The sequence below is a fragment of the Diabrotica undecimpunctata genome, chromosome 9 (assembly GCF_040954645.1).
Source record: "Diabrotica undecimpunctata isolate CICGRU chromosome 9, icDiaUnde3, whole genome shotgun sequence".
In the NCBI taxonomy this organism is placed as follows: domain Eukaryota; kingdom Metazoa; phylum Arthropoda; class Insecta; order Coleoptera; family Chrysomelidae; genus Diabrotica; species Diabrotica undecimpunctata.
In genome coordinates this window covers 29,943,553-29,963,847 of record NC_092811.1, presented here as the reverse complement: position 1 = coordinate 29,963,847, position 20,295 = coordinate 29,943,553, and the positions used below count along the sequence as shown (strand labels likewise).

The 20,295-nt window shown below is 31.4% G+C and overlaps 1 protein-coding gene and 1 long non-coding RNA gene across 3 annotated transcripts in view; one reads left to right on the top strand and one right to left on the bottom strand.

Moving 5' to 3' along the window:
* The window catches only part of cmpy (crimpy), a 617,633-nt gene that overhangs the window by 25,004 nt on the left and 572,334 nt on the right, over positions 1–20,295 (top strand). For both annotated transcript variants that reach the window (XM_072543054.1, XM_072543055.1), the window contains exon 2: positions 16,757–17,170. In XM_072543054.1, the coding sequence (XP_072399155.1) occupies positions 17,019–17,170 (152 nt within the window). In that variant the 5' untranslated portion in view covers positions 16,757–17,018. The remainder of the gene's footprint in view (positions 1–16,756; positions 17,171–20,295) is intronic.
* Positions 5,389–7,628, bottom strand: LOC140449336 (uncharacterized). The gene is made up of 3 exons (XR_011951780.1): positions 7,286–7,628; positions 6,941–7,185; positions 5,389–6,881 (listed from the first exon to the last, which is right to left on the bottom strand). It is a non-coding gene; the product is annotated as an uncharacterized lncRNA (long non-coding RNA).

The following is a 20,295-nucleotide window of genomic DNA, read 5'->3' as shown; positions in this document are numbered from 1 at the left end:
TATAGAAACTTTAGCCATAAATACCCACCCTGGTTTGATGCTGATATCATTCACAACATCAAATTAAAAGCAAAGTTTAGAAAAAAGTTTAAACGATTCAAAAATCATTGTAATTTGCTTGAGTTTCAATGGTTAAGACACCTTGTCAAATCAAAAATCAGTCTGGCATGCAATGTATATGTCGAGAATATCCAAATTGCTTTACCATCAAACCCAAGAAGTTTTGGTCGTACGTAAATTCGAAAAATAATAGTTCAAGAATTCCTGGTGTGATGAAATATAATGGCATTACTACCTCCGACCCACAAAATATTGTGAATGTGTTTGCAGAATTTTTCAAGAGTGTTTTTCTGTCATCAGATATTCATTTCAAGGCTAACTCTTCCTCAGTTAACGTAGATTACTTAAATTTTTATCCTATTTTAGAATCTGAGATAATTTTGTCTAGTAAGAAATTGAAAGACAAAATAACGTGTGGACCTGATAATATTCCATCCATTTTGGTTAAGGATTGCATAGGTGCCTTAACTGTGCCACTATTAAAAATTTTTAATTTATGTCTTCTTAACAAGGAATATCCGAGTCTCTGGAATTAGTCAAAAGTGTGCTCAATATTCAAAACTGGTAAAAAGGGTCAGGTAGAAAACTACAGACCAATTTCCATTATTTGAAATCTATCGGAAGTCTTTGAAATAGTTTTGTATAATCGTATTTACTCACGCACTCGTAATCAGCTGTCTCAATATCAAAATGGTTTTATCTCAAATCACTCCACTGTGACAAACTTATTAATGGTCACACAATATATCTCAGCGGCCCTAGATAATAGAAGTCAAGTTGACGTCATATATTACTTTCTAAATTGTGTCTTTTTGGTCTTTCTGAGGATGCCGTGACTTTTATGAGGTCTTACTTGTCAAATAGAACGCAGTTTGTTGCTTATAAGGGTTACAAATCGGAAAAGTACCTAGATTCTTCAGGGGTTCCACAAGGTTCTAATCTAGGTCCATTAGTGTTCTTGTCATTTATTAACGATCTGTGTGCATCCATTTTTGCACCATGTTTATGTTATGCCGATGATTTAAAGCTTATTCATTAATAAGCGACCTTAATGATTGTCATTTTCTGCAGAGTGAACTGAATCGTGTACATGAATGGTGCAATGCAAATCATTTGAATCTTAATGCCAATAGGTGCAAAGTAGTTAGATATTCTAGGAAACAGTCTAATATATACCATCCTTATATTATCGACGGCAATGAAATTAAACGTTTGAATAAAATTAAAGACCTTGGAGTTACATTTGATTATAAACTTACCTTTGTTGAACATGTTAATTTAAAGGATAAAGAAGCACTTAAATCTTATGGATTCATAATTAGAAATAGTCGAAATCTCACTAATACTAAGGCAATTAAATTACTTTATTACACTTTTGTACGCTGTAAACTGGAATATGCCTGTGTTATTTGGTCACCTTTTTATGATGTACATATCCAAATTATAGAGTAAATTTTTAAAATTTTTGTCTTTCAAAATTAACGGCATATATCCCAAGAGGGGCATCAGCAATAGTGAGTTGTGTAGCGGTTTGGACGTAGTATCATTAGAATCTAGACGAATTAATGCCTCCCTAATATTCCTGTATAAGCTACTACATAATCTCATTGACTGCCCTGATATTCTTCGACAAATAAATTTTAACGTTCCATCTTATCCAGTGAGAAATTCGATTACGTTCAGAAATACACAAGCTAGAACTAATCTTATGTTAAATTCTCCTCTATTTCTCATGTGCAACTATTATAATTCTTGTGCGTAATAAGTGTTTACTTTGATATATTTCACTGCAGTTTAAAGCAGCTTACTAGGATGGCTAAGATCTACCTAGGTGATTGAGTAGTTTCTTTATGTTAAGGTAAAATACTCGAAAAATGTGTTATTTAGTTAGTCCCTATGAATTATTAATATTTCATTTAACTTTAGTATTGTATTTTGTCCTATAAATGGATTCTGTTGGACAATAAACGGTATTAATATTATTATTATTATTACTATTATAAAAATAATTTTTTTATATGACATATATTCAGTTTCACTAGTAGTTTCATTAGTATTGTATTTTGTCCTATAAATGGATTCCTTTGGACAATAAGCGGTATTAATATTATTATTATTATTACTATTATAAAAATAATTTTTTTATATGACATATATTCAGTTTCACTGCTGGTGCCTTATATAATTTAAAGCTTTAATGTTGCGGAACTCGTGAACTTGTTTTAATATAAACACAGAATATATGTAAATTTGACAATATTCATTCACCGCGGATTAATATTATTGTCGGTATCCACTATGACGTAGGTATGCCAACTAACGTAAAGAATATTGTAACAATGAACTTTTCAAATTTCATTTATTGTTTAAGTGAGTATTACAATATTTTGCGGTTGCAAATGCCACTGTATAGCTGTTTCTATTGTCTGTGCGATAAAATATTTCGGGGAACTGCTCGCGCGTTGTTCTTCCGTTTTTCATATTTACGTGAAATGTTAAGAAATTGACAGTTATCAAACATTTATTAAGTTTAACTTATATTTAGCGATAGTCCATACTCCTTCTTTACTTTTACAAATGCACTTCCAAGCCGATTAAAAGATTTAAGGTTATTCAGTGTAAAATTCCCTACGCCTTTGTAAAATTCGGTTCCAATTTTTTACAAAAATGAAGTCCATACCTTTACCAGGCAAGTTCATTCATTTTTCATCAGGTCTAATTACATTTTAGATTCTTTTTCGCTTAATTTAAAAATTCTTGTTAATGACTTTTTAGAAGAAGAGTATTTAGAATTTCCCAATTTGCTCATGTTTCGTTCAGAGCTTTGTTCATAATTGGTTTGTACATTATTTTATAATACTTCATCTGTTCAAAATCAATTGTGGTCCTTTTCTTCAAATAATAATAATTTTGAAATAATATCAAAAGAAATAAAAAACAAAATGGTGAATTTTATTCAAACTCAATTGAAAATATTAACTACAGTCGGTTCACAATTTGTTGATAGCTCACTACAAGTTTAACCCTAATTAGAAAACTGAAATACAGAGAGGATAGGTAATACGATATAATAGTAAAAACCAACCTAAAACTGACGGTTTAATACGTTTTCGACTAACCCACCTTATATCTGAAGGAATACAATACCTTATAATCCTATTACGGGGGTATTTTGAATTGTTAGAGATGAACGACCAGTGTCGTAGAGTATATGATTGAAACATTTATTTGAACTAAATAAATATATTTTTTAAATTGTACTTATGTAAATTGTATTTTTTAATAAAACTTATTTATTTTATTCAAAAATAAAAAGTTTCTTGCCATTTGTAAAAGATACATTTATTTAATTAAGGAAAAAGGCGCCAAATGTCGCCTGGCAAAATTTCCAATGTGTTTTAAATGTATCCATTATTTTCGAATCCGGAGAAGACTAATAAATATTTTTGAAAAATTTAAACGCAGAATGAAAGATTACACTATTACTCAGGGCAGAAAGTCCCTGAAAACTTCTACAATGTTTATTTTAATGTGTTATGTAACAGGGGTGAAAATAAAAGAGAAAATATAGTATAATTTTTAATTGAAAATTTTGCATGCAAAAGAAACTTTTTATTTATTGTAATAAATATTTGATTCTGCCTTTAAATTTTTCAAAAATGCTTTTTAGTTTTCTCAGGATTTGAAAAAAAAAATGGATACATTTAAAACACATTGAACATTTTGACAGGCGACATTTTGCGCCTTTCCCGTTTAATACCTTACGATTACAACTACTATTACTTACCTTATATAATTACGATTAGAAAACTATTCAAATTCAAAATAAATAGGATCAACTTCGGAATCCGAGTCGTCTTGAGGGTTAATAATTAGGTTAATAATCTCTACGGCACAGTATAGATAACAACCAGTATTCTCACTCTACCGCGGTACCTTTGATCTTTTTAGACAAAATTCGGTGACCTTGACGCCATATTTTCTGGACGAAAACCGAGGACTGGCCCTGCACATATGAACGCGACAGAGCCGACTTTGATTTATTTAACAAAATTGATTTTAATTTCAACCAATTTCAAAACTCTTCTTGCTACTCTTTCATTCTTCGAGAAATTAAAAAAAAAAAACCTAAAATTGTTTTGCGTTGTATTTATGATTTTGTTTTCTAAAGTTTCACAACTATTTGTTACAGAACTGTCTTATACACTATCAAAAAAAAATCAAATGGAGAGTTATGCAACAGTTTTTAATAAATATGCTAGTTTTAAAGCTGTATGGTTATAAAGTAGAATAAAATGCAAAGTTTCGTTTCAAAATTCAAATACAGAGTTTGAAATCAGTTAATATATTTTAATTATATCTCACTAAAAACACAAGAGGATGTGAACAAAACTCCTAAATATGTATATTGATTAGTGATTGATCTTACCTGTTCATTGTAATAGACTATTTTGACTTGTTATTTCGATATAAACGATTAAATAATGTGTTATTGATGTTTCCAAATAATCATTTTATTATTTTTTCTTTTAGTTTTGTTTTCATATTTTTGAGTAGGGAAATTTGTTATTGAATTTTAATAAATAGTACAAACGTACACGGCTAAATAAAGTTGTACAATATTTGAGTGGACTTTGTTTGAAAGGTGACTAAAAGTTATGGTACTAAGTCGAGAAACATGTATTAATAATATTCGGCTTTACAGCTAATATGTCAAAATTCTTTTGAAAGAGAATGTCAAGTATACCTACTTATAAAGTCAGCAGAATCACCAGTAGGGATTTTTAGATTACCAAATGTGTCACCGGTTCTATTTTTATATACATTAACATATTGATATACAGTTTTAGCCGACAAATTAGTTACACTTTTTGAGTAGCTGTCTGGTATATTATTTTTAAATAATATATTAGGGCTGGGTAAACAAAATTTGCTACACAAAACATTTTTGTAAAACTTTTGGCCCCTTGAAGTACATTAAGAGACATCCTGTTTAAACTGATTACTGAATCTTCTACCTCTTGCCTTTTTTCTAGACTGTAAAATTTGAACATTTGTGAAATTAGCTAAATTTAACGAAGGACAAAATTTAGATGTAAGTGCCATGTAGTCTTCAATTGTCACATTATCGACACATTTCTTTTCTGTAGAATGTACAGAATGTTTTCTGAATTTTTTATTTAAATAATGGTTTTCCTTCCATAATTTTATAACTGTACTTCATAGCACAATTTTTCTTTGAGTTTTTTCTTACAATCCTTGTTGATGTACATTAGACGTCTAACGGAATCATACAAAGTGCTAAAAGTAGCGTCATCCTGTTAATGGTTAGAATGTATTTGTGGAAATAAAAAATAAATTTTTAAATGAACTTCATTTATTATTACATGTTGCATTAGATATTACATTTATTTGTTTATTTAATAATAACAAAGGTGACAGACCCACTGTCAAAATTAGACAAAAATACATTGTAGATAAATACAATTACAGATAAAAATCAAATATACATGTATAAAACAAGTACACATTAAGTTTACAAAGTATCATTTTGTAGTTTAAAATTTCAGAAGTTAAACAAATTATATCTCATGAGCACTGGTTTGCATGTATGAGAAGTCAGATCATACCTATATTTGAACCATAATTAGTTCTGCGATGAGATATATGGAAATGTAAATTCTGAAGAAGTGAACGGGAAGGAATATGAAAAGAAATTAGCTAAAGCAATTTAGGAGTATGGATTATTCTATAATTAATTGCTTTTGTTCAAATGTGATTTTGAATGATATTTTACATTTTTGTTTACTTGATCTTGATTAATGTCAATATAATTAATTATTAATTAATTAGAAGAAACACTCTAATACATTTTTATGGAATATGATCAGATATTTTAGTTATATCTCACTAAAAACAAGATAATGTGAAGAAAACCCCTAAATGGGTATATTAATTATTGATTGATATTATCTGTTCATTGTAATAAAAAAGAGTATTTTGACTTATTATATTGTTATAAACAAGTAAATAATGTTTTATTGATGTTTCCAAATAATCAATTTATTATTTTTTCTTTTGGTTATATTTTCATGTTTTTCAGTTTCAAATTTCTCTTCATGAATTTTAATGAATAGTACAAACGTACACAGCTAAATAAAGTTCTACAATATTTTAGTGGAAATTGTTCACAAGGGTGGCTAAAATTTATTGTACTAAATAGAGAAACATATGTTTTAATAATATTCGGCTGTACAGCTAATATGTCAAAATTCTTGTGAAAGAGACAGTCAAGTATACTAATAAAGTTAATAAAATCACCAGTAGGCATTTTTAGATTACCATATGTCTCACCAGTTCTATTTTCATATCCGTTAAATATGAATATACAATAGTATCTCACAAATTGGTTACACTTTTTGAGTATATGCCACATATTTCACAACTATGGAATTCTTAAACATTTTTTTATTAAATATCCACACAAATAGGTTATAAAATTTCAATTTTTCAATTGTCAATATACTTCTTTTCTGTAGACTGTAACTTCTGAAGTTTATTTTTTAAATATTGGTTTTTCTTCCTTAATTGTATAACTGTACTTCATAATACATTTTTTCGGGGAGTATTTATTGATAATTGTTGTGACACTTGAGTTGAACTTGGTGTTACTGGAAGTGTAGTTACATGTTCAGGTTCTCCATGGAATATGTTGTTTTTACCAGGAGTAATAGTAATATCCTGAAGTACAGTTATAGTGGATGGTTTATGTTTAATACTAACATTTTTCTCTATATCCATAGCTGAACTTTTCACTACTTCTAAAAGAAAAAGAGAAAGCTTACATATGTGTTACATCTTAATTATTTATTTTATTTACCTTCATTAATAGGACATCTTGGAAGACATGTTTTGGACTACTGCAGAATAAGTATGATCAAAAGTTGATGAGCCCTCTGTTAAAGGAAAGTTTGTGAGAACTGCAGAAGGTTGTAATCGATTTCTCATATCATTCAGAAACATCTTATTGTCGAAATGAGTACCATAAAGACGATGACTTCTATGTAAACGTTCTGCCTTATTCAATAAATCTTCTCGTCCACATGCCATTAACCAAATTTTTGCCTAAATACAAACATTTTTTTAATACACGATGAAACGTTAATAAATAATATAACATCTTAACATCTGTAATACACAATTTTAATCCTAATTTAACACTCACCTATTAACATCTTTTGGAAAGAAAACAATACTTTTCCTAGAATTATTACAACACTTTGTAGCTGCACAAGTGTGGCAAGGCTTTTTGTTTTTATTTTTGTACATATCGACGTACTTATACAACGTAATTGCGAAATAAAAAATGTATAAAGTTAATTTGTATCTATAAATACACAAAAAGTAAACAAATACAATGGCCTCTATATTATTTATCTATGACAAATGACAATGGCCAATGACCAATGAGAGCCGTCAAATTTTTCGGAGTCCAGAGAAAATGGCGTCGCTGTCTGCGCGAGTAAAATGCGCGAACTTTCGCGCCAAAGCGGAGTGGGAATACTGGTTGTTGTCTATACTGTGTCTACGGTCGCATCAATGATGTTATCAAGATCCCACATTTTTTGTTCTTCTTCTATTACATGTCTTACTGCATGTTTCCAGTTTTGTTTTGTAATATGTTATAAAGACTCGTATAACAATTCACGCACACCTTGTATTTTATATGACGTATTTTTTCTAGCCACATAACTTTTCATTTATGCCCAAATGAGTTCAATTGGACTTATTTCGCAGTGGTAGGGTCGAAGTCTAAAGACTGTGATGTTTCGCCTTTCCGCCATTTTGTCAACTACGTATTTCTTGAACTTAGATTTGTGTTTCCGGGCAATTTTTAAAAGTTCTGCTTTTACCATTCCATCTTCGTAAGGCAGATACTTATTCCGCAGCCAGTCAAAAATCCTGTTTCTTCCACGCATTCGTTAGAAGTCTTTCTACTAGTCGTGAATGATAAGGTGCATTATCTAATACTATAATTGAATTTGGTGGTATGTGTTCAATCATTTGCTCAAAATACTCTTCGAAAACATCAGCTGTCATCTCCTCGTGATAGTCTTTTGTGCTTTTGGAATGAAATTCCAACAAACCATGCTTAACAAATCCTTTTTCACTGCCAATGTGAGAAATTATTAATCTACTGCCTTTACCAGAAGGTGGGCAGATACCAGTAGACCAACCTCCTCCCGGTCAATCAAAAGTGATTTTTGGTCTGATTTCTCTCACCGGAAATTTAATTCTTTTAAAACTTGCCACAATTTAGTTCGTCCGATATGAGGCAAATCCGGGTCGTCTCTAACTTCTTGTAGTGATGATGAAGCCATCACAAACAATCCAACAAAACGAGCACGAGCGAAAGGTACGTATATGTTCGTAGGTATATGGAATAAAAAATCCCTCACGCACTGCATATAATTCGCAAAAGAAATATTCGAGACGCTAATTACTGCCGTAGACGCGGAAACAGCGACGAGCCGTAAATTACATGCGATCAAAAACGTACTAAACAAAAAAATTGTTTCCTTTGTAATAACTTCACCCTTTCAAGTTAAGTTTTGAATTTAATTATATTATTAAAAATCTGGGGAATTCCATCTTAATTATCTTGCAACGAATAGTACCTTCGGATATGAATTCCATGTTTTCTAGTAAAGTGATTAAACGCAAAGATTAGTATTGAAATATCCAAAGAGATAAGGTATTCTTATTTACAAAATTGTTAATGGTTAAATTCTTATTTTTTTTAATATAATATAATAACCAACATTAGTCGTGAAAGTTTTAATTGTTTTTTTGCTAAATATATTAGTATTAAAATATTATCAATATTATATATAACAGTATTAAAACATTATATTATTATTTAATGAATAAACACCTTAGGAACGCCTATGATTTATGACCGTTTTATGAGTTTGAGGCATATTTCGTGCTATCAACAATTTGTGAACGAAGAATAGGTACTGGTTTGTTATAATCAATCTGGAAATTTCATACCTAATCTCTGTCTTCATCTAACTGTCTCTATCTAATTTTATGCGAAATCTCAAAATGCAATAATATACCGAGTGTTCCATTTAAAATAACAAAGTTGCTGTTCACTTCTGGTATAACTAGTGTGATCAACTCCAATTCAATTGAATTCGGAACAAGGCTATAAAACATATCTGAAATCCGGGACTTTTCAATGAAAATCGGGCCATTTTTTTATTTTTTTAAACAAGGACTGTAATACCATCATTGTATTGATTATTTAGCATTTTTATGTTGACAATGATATTTTTGATGGATATAAGCCATAATTCGTTATAATAATTATATTGTTGTTAGTTTTTGACGTTTCGACTTTAAATCCGGAAATCATTCTCAAAAAAGAAAAAAATTATATAATCAACTTATGTTGGATTTCCATGTTAATGTAACCTTAGGTTTACATAAGAATGTAATTATCATTAAAACTAAATGTGTTAATAATCCCATAAAAAATATAATTGTTAAACATGCCACAAGAAAACAGCTTCAAAACATTTAAAAATCAATCCATTCATATTTTAAAAAAATATATTAATTCTTTGCACTACTTAATTTTTAAAATCATGTTTGTCTTGCGATGAAATTTGCTTTAACAATGACGGCGACTCTTTTAAAAACTTATAAAAATCAACACATTCATATTTAAAATCAAATTTTACGAACAAAATATTTTTTAAGGTTTCAATGCCAAGTTGCGATTTTTCAGTTATCCATATTTTTGTAATCAATGAAAAAACGCGCTCGACGTTCGCAGAAGTAGCTGGTAAACAAAAGATGAATTCAATAACTCGTGCAAAACGTTTGTACGGAACGTGATTCTTTTCGAAGTGTTGGAAGCATTCGACCCAGCGTTGATGTGGTTTTGTGTGATTTTCGTTCCAAGCTGTAATTTTATCACTGGTCACAAATTTATTTACATATCCGAACTCGTCAAATAATTCAACATTGTTTTCTTCTACGCTAATCCAATTATTCTCTGCCATGAATTTATTCGTTGCCTCGACTTCATTCCAATTCGGCTCGGTAGCGAGTGTAGCCCATCCAAATATGAGTACATCTTCAAACCGTGATTTTCACTGCCCGAGAAAATCGATGCAAGTTTGATAAAATGGAAGGGCTGTTTGGAACACTGTTTGTTTATCAATACCGAGATCCGAGTCGGCTTTGTTTACTTTGTTCAATACATCTGACGACAGGAACTGTGAATCCACTCTTGTTTTCAACGATTGTAGGGAATCGTCCAAAGCCTGTGTCATTTCTATCGCAGCTACTTGTTCACATTTAGAATTGAACTGCCTGATTGAAAATCTATAAAAAACAACTGCAATACAGGTTAGATTCAAATATTCAAGTCATGAAGTGATTAAAAGTAATTTTTGAACACGTTTCTTGAGATGGTTTTACATTATACAATTTTCATGTTAGGCAAGAGCCAAGCAAGACAGATTATGCAAGAGCACATGCCCACGCGCTTCTTCTTCAGGTGCCATCTCCGCTACGGAGGTTGGCAATCATCATAGCTATTTTAATTTTTGAGGCAATAGCTCTAAATAGTTGTTTTCAGCTTCATCCAAACCATTCTCTCAGGTTCTTGAGCCATGAAATTCGTCTTCTTCCGATGCTTCTTCTGCCATCTATCTTTCCTTGCATTATGAGTCGCAGGATACCATACTTCTCGCCCCGCATCACATGTCCGAGATACTGTAGCTATTTTCATGCAATTTATGTGCTATAGAAAAAATTAAAACGTGTTCAATTTTTCATACTATTTTGCTGCAAGTTGCTATCAAAATTCATGTTGCCAGTATAATAAAATTATCACATATTATTGTGTGAGTTTATAATATTATTTATAGGATGTAATAATTTGTGATTTATATTTTAGTATATTTAATGCTGGATTGAAATTTCCAGGGGAAATATCTAAAATTATTGTTTTGGTATATTTCTTTTGTTGGCAACAATGAAAGTGGTATCAAAAATTGCACAGAAATAACTCTGATAGGCTATGCGGACGGACGGACTTGCATAGCATGGGACTTGCATTGTCTAGATGTAGAGCTGCTTTTAACTGACCCAGAATGAACAACAACCAAACTTTCGAACATGGGTCCTTGAAAAAATCCTTCAGTAATTTTGGGCTGTTTGAAGTTTCCAGAAAATACACCTTTAATACATCATAACGCCTTTAATCCATTATAACATTTCCAAAAAGCGAGTATTCCCATAACTAAGAATTAGACCTGAAGTCTTAAGAAGTCAAAAATATTAGGAAACTGAACTTACAATGACCTTCACAAAGAAACGTAAAAACTAAAAATTATAAAAAAACTTTTACTATTATTTAACAATCCAAACAAAAGTCGGAAGCTTTAGAACAGAGTTTACATTCATACATTGTTTCTGCACGTGATTCCTTCTCAGCACATTTCGCACACCGTTTTCTCACAACTCGTCATTTTTCACTCTTTTTTTGACGTTTTGTCACAATATGTTGCCTCACAAATAACAGCTCTTCAGTTAGTTCTGAAGTCAGCATATTTCTAATGACTCTGACATACGAAAGTCATACAAGCTGATTTGTTTTAGGAAATACAAGTCATACAAGGTCTTTTAAGTAAACTGTTTGTTGTTTTTAATACGTCAGGTAATTTTTGGAAAAACCAAAAAATGAAATGACACAAATAAGTTGGAGATGCGTTTGAGAGTGGCTGAGTTTGGGATTTGTTAGTAAGGAGAAAAAGAGTAGAAGAATGTGGGTTGGATGCGAAACGAGAGGAAGAGAAGAGTTATTGTGATTTGAACATCGAGAGAAAGCAATCGAGTTTAAGAAAGATTTTTGTTGAATAGTGTTGTTTTTTTGTGTTTGTGTTGAAAATAGTATGCAAATGTGGTAAGCAGAAACTAAGCCAAAAAGAACGAGAGTAATTACTGTAAGTAGAAACAGATATCTTTTCTTGGTATGAGAGGAAGCAGATTGTTTCTCGGAGTTAGGAGCTTGGAGTAGAGTTTGAGCAGAGATTACGGCAGTTTTCATAAACTGTTTTAGTTTATCAACCACAGTAGATAGAACATAGAGCAGGCATATTTGGAGAACCAAAACGTGCGATCTATTCAGGTCACAATCAAAGCAGTGGAGTCAGTATTTTTTGAAGACAAAAACAGTTTTAGCTGGTTTATTTTTTTACAGATACATTCGACTACGACCGTATATTAAGATTTGTGTTAATTATTTGTGTTTTAAAATTGTTTCTTATTAATTAGAGAAGTCAAGTAAAGAATAAATTTTGATTTTGTTTTTGATTTTTAAAAATTAAAATAAAAGGTCGTTGATTTGGACATAATTATATCAAATGTTTATTGATAAATTAGTGGATGCTTGATTTGATGGATGAGTGATTTCATTTTTTTTGAATTATTGTGTATGGTATAAATTTATATGATTATCGAAATCTTTAATAGTAACATATTTTAAAAATAAATAACCTTTGTTTTTACGTGTATAATTGTTTGTCTATAAATTCATTTTCCTATTGTTTATTTTTTTCCTAAATGACAACTATTCTAAAGTACTTTGAATCCGTGTTTATTGTTTGTAAATAGTAAAAAAGTACTGAGATATATTATTGAGTTTTGATTTGTTTTATAAAGATAAGCGTAAGTAGAGATCAGATTCTTATAAAGATAAAATCAAGTACATTAGAGCAAATCATAACTATATATATATATATATATATATATATATATATATATATATATATATATATATATATATATATATATATATATATAGACTATAATTATTATCAAAACCAGAAACTCCCACGAAGTTCAGTGTTTTGATCCTTGATTTATTTAATGGCAACAAAAACATTTCGTGTTAAAATTGTGTTTATCTGATAAAAAAGTGACCTGGATTTACCCCTAATAAATAAATCAACGTAAACACTACATTCAATGCTCCAAACCGAACAATATCGAACTGAAAAAAGTTATAGTAGATTTTTCATTATATATTTTTTATTTAAATGTCATATAATGTTTAAATAATTCAAGCTGGAAACCAATGAATATTACAATATGAATAATTAAACATGTACTTGAGAAAAGCTTTTTATAGCGTAGAACACTGGTCAAGGATGAAAACTAATTGTAGACATAAATCATACTGTATATAAATAGTATACTGTAGATACATTAGGACTACGATCGTAGTGGGCCATCGGGCATCGCTTGGTTTACTGCTTTTCCCCGTTCGTTCTCGTTTTTAGTTTTTTTAACAACTTGTAATTTGGGTTTCTTTATATCTCTATATAAATATTTCCTTTCACTTTATCTGTCTTGATTTAGATTTTGCCTGACCGTCGTTTTTTACTTTTTCTTTTTCTTCTTATTTTTTGGCTTTCAGTCTACTGGATAATCAGCCAGTACATTTGTTTTGTTAATTTTTGGGCCACTGTCGTGAGTCTGAGAATATATCTCATACCCTATTATCAGTGAATATAGACATTTCATCTACATAATATCTACACTTTATGTTTTCACAGCGACACATGACTAATATGTCAAATACTCCAATACTAGCGCAGAGTAATGATAAATATGGATTGTATATAAATAAAGAATTCAGCTGGGGAATGCGATACCGAGATTTCCCGTGATTATATCACCAGGGCGGCTGCTTTAAATACCAAAAATGATTGTGCTGATGGCACCGTACAATTCGCGGCGTATTTGCATCAAATGAGAATATCCAGAATAGTAAGTGGAATTTAGTTGTGTCGTTAAATTTTTATTACTTTTTTTATGTTTTATACTTCTTTAAAGGTTATTAAAAAACACGTAGCTTTCGCGGAACCCCTGAATTATCCCCACGAAACCCTGGGGTTCCGCGGAACACAGTTTAAAAAACGCTGTTCAACTTTATAAAAATTCCGCTAATGGACTTAAAATAAATCATGGTTAAGATTTAAGCACGGTGGATGACGAATTCAAGACACGGAACGGACATAATAAACTGCAGAAGTTTTAGAGGCGCAAACATAGACTCAGACCATTGTTTAGTGATCTCAACACTAAGGGCTAGAATTTCAAACTCCAACAAAGAAAAAGAAATAAATAGAAAGAAATGGAATGTACAGAAGCTGAGAGATGCAACTGTTGCAAAACAGTACTGGGAAAATGTTACCAATAGGTTAAGGAATCAAAGTCTAGGCGAAGAAGACCAGAGAGATATAGACTCATTCTGGAACAGGATAAGGGAAGATATTGAGTCAGCAGCACAAGATGAAATAGGAACAGAAACTTGTACCCGAAAAAATCACTGGTTTGACGATGAATGCAAAGACGCAACACAGAAAAAAAATGAAGCGTATGCAAAAATGCTTATCCGCCGAACTAGAACAAGTATAGAGAATTACAAGACAAAGAGAAGAGAAGAAAAGAAAATACACAGAATGAAGAAACGAAACCACTTAAAAAAGGAACTTCAATATATAGAAAACCTCAACAGAGAGAAAGAATTCAGAACATTCTATAAGAAAGTTAACATCAACAGAAAAGAATTTAAGGCAAACACAAATCAATGTAGAAGTTTAAATGGCGATCTCTTAACAACAAGAACAGACGTACTAAACCGATGGACGGAATATTTTAACCAGATACTTAATATAGAGGAAGAAGAAAACCCGGAAGACGAAAGCTGCGAGGTAAGCGGAGCAGACGAGAGGGAGGAGGATCCACCAACGATCCTGGAAGTTAAAGACGCTGTAAACAAACTAGCCAGAAACAAATCACCCGGAATAGATAATCTCCCAGCGGAATTATATAAAGAAGGTGGCCACGATATCATAATAGCCCTACAGCAGCTTATAAAAGAAATATGGATACAGAAGTCCCTTCCCAATGATTGGAATATTGGAATACTTTGCACCATACACAAAAAGGGTGATATCTTTGAATGCTCTAACTATCGAGGAATTACGCTCCTAAATGCAGCGTATAAAATATTCTCCAATATACTATGCCATCGTATGGCACCATATGCAGAGCGAATAATAGGACAATACCAGGCTGGTTTCAGAGGTGGTAAATCAACAATTCATCAGATTTCAACCCTAAGACAAATTCTAGAGAAAACACTGGAATACGGTGTAGACACGCACCACATATTTATAGACTACAAGGCAGCCTACGACTCTGTAAATAGAAGAGAATTGTTTAGAGCAATGATAGACCTAGGAGTACCAAATCAGTTGGTAAGTTTAACCAAACTAACCCTTGAAAAAGTTGAATGCAAAGTACGAATCCAGGGGGAACTCTCTGAACCTTTTAAAACAAATAACGGGCTACGTCAGGGAGACCCACTCTCCTGTATACTATTCAATCTAGCTCTGGAAAAAGTAATACGTACGTCACAAATCACAACTACCGGTTCAATATATAACAAATCTGTGCAAATCTTAGCATATGCTGATGATATCAATATTGTTGGGAGAACGGAAAACGCAGCACGAGAGGCGTACGTAGCATTAAAGGAAGCGGCTACAAAAATGGGTTTAATAATAAACACCAACAAAACAAAATACATGAAAATAGGTACGCAACCACAAACACTACGGCCACTTGTTATAGAAAATGACGTCATCGAAGCAGTTAACGAATTTGTATACCTGGGAACGCTCGTCAATACTGAAAATGACACTACCGCAGAGATAAACCGCAGAATTTGCACGGCTAATAGATGCTATTTTGGGCTTAATCTCCTTTTTAAATCTACAGTTATATCAAGAAATACAAAAGTAAAACTCTACAAAACAATAATACGCCCAGTCCTAACATATGGTTCAGAAACCTGGACTTTAACAAAAAGCAATGAAAACATGTTAGGATGTTTCGAAAGAAAAATACTAAGGCGCATCTATGGAGCGGTAAATGAAAATGGTGTCTGGAGAAGACGATACAACTTCGAACTCTATAGGATATACCAGGAACCAGATATCGTAAAACACATAAAGATAGGACGTCTGAGGTGGGTAGGCCATGTTATGCGGATGGAGCAAACCGACCCAGCTAGAAAAACGCTCCTTGATAGACCTATTGGTCAAAGAAGAAGAGGAAGACCCAGAACAAGATTCCTAGATAACATCGATGAAGACATGAGAAATATGGAAATACGTGCTTGGCGGAGGAAGGCGATGGATAGGGACGACTGGAGAAAAATTCTTGGGGAGGCTAGGACCCACACAGGGTTGTAAAGCCAAAATGATGATGATGATGGATGACGAATTTGGAGATATACGGTTTTTTCTGTTAAAATATTGATGTTTGTGGATTTAATGGTATTAAAATGTCAAAAAGACTGGAGTTAGTGGATTTTTCCAGTACGCCCACGAAAAGCGCATATTTGCTCTGTTTTTTGTGCATATATTCGAGTCTCTAATTATCACCAACCATTTCTTGGTTTTTTAAAATTTAATTTAACGAAAAAACACTCTTTTACTTAAAATTAAATACAAATAAATAAACACATCTAACCACTATTAATATTAAACTAATTTTTTATTTGTGATAAACACCTGTATTAATGAAATATTTTTTGTTTCAGATATTCTAGTTAAGCGCTAAGCTCTTGCCAAACTCATCACCAACAGCAATAGTGAACAAGTGATCTTCAAAACATAGTGTCTAAACATATTTATAGTGTTAATTAATAGTTAAAACAAACATTAAACTAACCGTCGCTTTAATTATAGTTATTATCAGCAACTCATTCGTTTAAAGTACCCCAAATACTCCCAAAACTGTAAAACGTATGTTAAACGCCCCTTCGAAATTATGTAACTCTATCTGAAATCCGTTCTACGAAGATGAATAGTGTATTCGCTTTAGCATTTGTGGCTATTATCGCTTTTTGTGGCGGCTTGACCGCCCCCGCCTGCGTGTGCGACAAGAGGGAGTGCGAAATCATCAACGAGATTGACTGCCCCGGATTGGGGATTGTCGTTTGGGATCCTTGCAAGTAAGTAGACTATTTCATTTTTAATAAGTTGGTCGGTTTAGAATCCATAATAGCTTATTAAAAGCAGGCAGAAGGAAAAGTTGGTTTTATAGTAGGGTGAATTATAACATGGAATATTTCCGTGTTTTATCTGGTTAACAAATTATTTACAGCATAGGTTAAAGATTGGGTCAAATTGAATCTACCTACAGGGAGAGTTTTTAGTGCGACATCGGTCAATAATTCCATTGTGGTACAAGATATCCAAAACACTTTTGTAGAAAATGTAGGCAATGGTATTCTCCATACTTAAAAAATATGTGTAATTCCACAGGGTGATTTATAACTACGTGATATAGCAAACATACAATTTTTTAAATGGGACAACCTATACATTTTTTCATATTTATTTATATTCCTCTCATAATTCTTGTTCTTATAATATTCGACGTTGCATTACTATACAGAGTATTTAACAAGTTATGACCATTTTTATTTCGAAATTCTTATGAAATCAACACCATGTTTATATAGAAGTAATGCATAATCAATTATTTATGTTATACAGGGTGTTTCAGAAAAAGGTAACCCGTCTCTAGGGTAGATAAAAAACTGAAAAATAATTGGGGTTTGCTTAGTAAAAAAATGTTGTAACGCCATCCGTTTTCAAGATACAGGGCGTTGAAGAAAAAAAAAAATTACGCATTTTTTACGATTTTGCCGAAACTATTGGCAACATTATAATGAAATTTTATAAGAATATGTTTTGGAAGCTGATACATCCAATGAATTTGTTTTTATTTCTGATTCTCACAGAGGGCGCTAGTTACACGGATCGTACTAAGTATTAGTCAATATAACTTTTTTAAGAGTATAATTATTAACCAAAATTTCAAGCAAACTTAAACATCATTCAATTTTACACGAAAAATGTACTCTTGGTAAAACTCGATACTGTGTACCGTTTTCGGAATATTTTGATTTGAAAATTATGAAGTAATAATTGATGCTGGTATAAAATAGTTAGTAATTAAACAAAACTCACAAGAAGAAAATTAAATTAATGACTAAGAACATAAAATAAAATTCAATTACAGTAAGTGTTCAAAATGCCCTCCGTTTTCGCGAATACACAAGTCTATTCTTTTTTCTAAAGATTCCATTAACCTTCTAAACGGTAGGGGATCAGCTATGATGTCATTAAATTGACGTTGAATTGTTTCTTCCAATTCTTGGCGTGAATTTACCTCTGTAGCATAGACTTTTTCCCTAATATACGACCAAACTGCGTAGTCCAAAGGGTTAAAATCACATGACCGAGGAGGCCAATGAATCGGAGCTTCTGCACCTCTACCAATCCATCGATTCGGAAAATGATTACTCAACCAATTACGACACCTTCTATCAAAGTGTGGTGGAGCTCTATCGTGCATAAAAAATAAAGATCTTCGCTCGTTTAGCGTTAAATCTTCTAATATCTCGAATAAGGAATTGTTTAAAAAATCAAGATACATATCACCATTTAAATTTTCAGGTAGAATATGATAACCTATTAATTTGTTACCTAAAGTTGCTGCCCAAACATTAACTTTAAATGAGTGTTGGTAATGTGATACCTTTTTGACTCGTGGATTCTCATCACACCAGTAGTGTGCATTATGGGAGTTAAACATACCTTGTCACGTAAAGGTGGCCTCGTCCGTAAAAAGAATGCATTTTAAAAAATTTGGATTGTGGGCTGTCCTTTGTTGCAATGTTTCACAAAAATACACTCTAACCGGTAGATCATCTGGCAAGAGCTCTTGGACTTGTCTGTAATGATAAGGATGTAGTATCCTTTCAGTATCCGCCAAGTACTTGAAGAAGAAGTATTTATTTGTCTTGCTATATTCCTTACGCTAACTGTTGGATCTTGATCAAGTAAATTTAAAATATTATTTTCTTTATTAATTGTTCTTGTTGTTCTTGGTCTACCAGAATTTATTTTATTTGGTCTCACATTCTCAGTTTCTCGACAACGTCGTTCAACGGCTCTAAATGTTTTTTTACTTGGTAAGTTTCTTCTAGGAAACTTTTCTACATAACGTGTCACAGCTGCACTAGAACATCCTAAACATTCGCCCAAGGTTAATAACATGTCAGTGTATTCAGTATTTGAGTACATTTTGATTTGATTTTACAAATAACAAGGTTTCAAAACTCTAATTAGTGTTGATTTATCGTCATAACAATCAATAAATGTCAGATTTCCATGGCACACTTGGAGAAAATAGAGGTATACCTATTAGAACTTTTTCATTATTACCAGCATCAATTATTACTTCATAATTTTCAAATCAAAATATTCCGAAAACGGTACATAGCATCGAGTTTTACCAAGAGTACCTTTTTCGTGTAAAATTAAATGATGTTTAAGTTTACTTCAAATTTTGATTAATAGTTATACTTTTAAAAAGTTATATTGACTAATACTTAGTACGATCCGTGTAACTAGCGCCCTCTATGAGAATCAGATATAAAAACAAATTCATGGGATGTATCGGTTTCCAAAACATATTCGTATAAAATTTCATTACAATGTTGCCAGTAGTTTCGGCAAAATCGTAAAAAATGCGTAAAATTTTTTTTTCTTCAACGCCCTGTATCTTGAAAACGGATGGCGTTACAAAAATTTTTTACTAAGCAAACCCCAATTATTTTTCAGTTTTTTACCTACCCTAGAGACGGGTTTACCTTTTTTTGAAACACCCTGTATAGTAAAGTAAAAAATATATTGTAGTTTTTAAATTAATTTTGTTAATTAAAATCATTGACTAAAATTTGTATACAGGATGAACTACAAAACAATATTACGATTTTCTTAATTTTTTTAAATTGATCACCCTGTATTTTTATATTTAGAAATATTGTATTTATGATACTCTATGATATTTTTATATAGCATTCATTATTTTTCGAGATATTTTTAGTTTTCTTTTCGAATTTCGGGAACATTTAATTTTTGTAAGTAGAAATAAGTACTGAGTATTGAGTAATAATATAACAAATATATTTTTATTCAATAAGTAACTAGCAAAAAATATACGCCATAATAATATGTAATAAATGTAACAATTAATGTGAAATTAAGGAAATAAGTCTAAAGT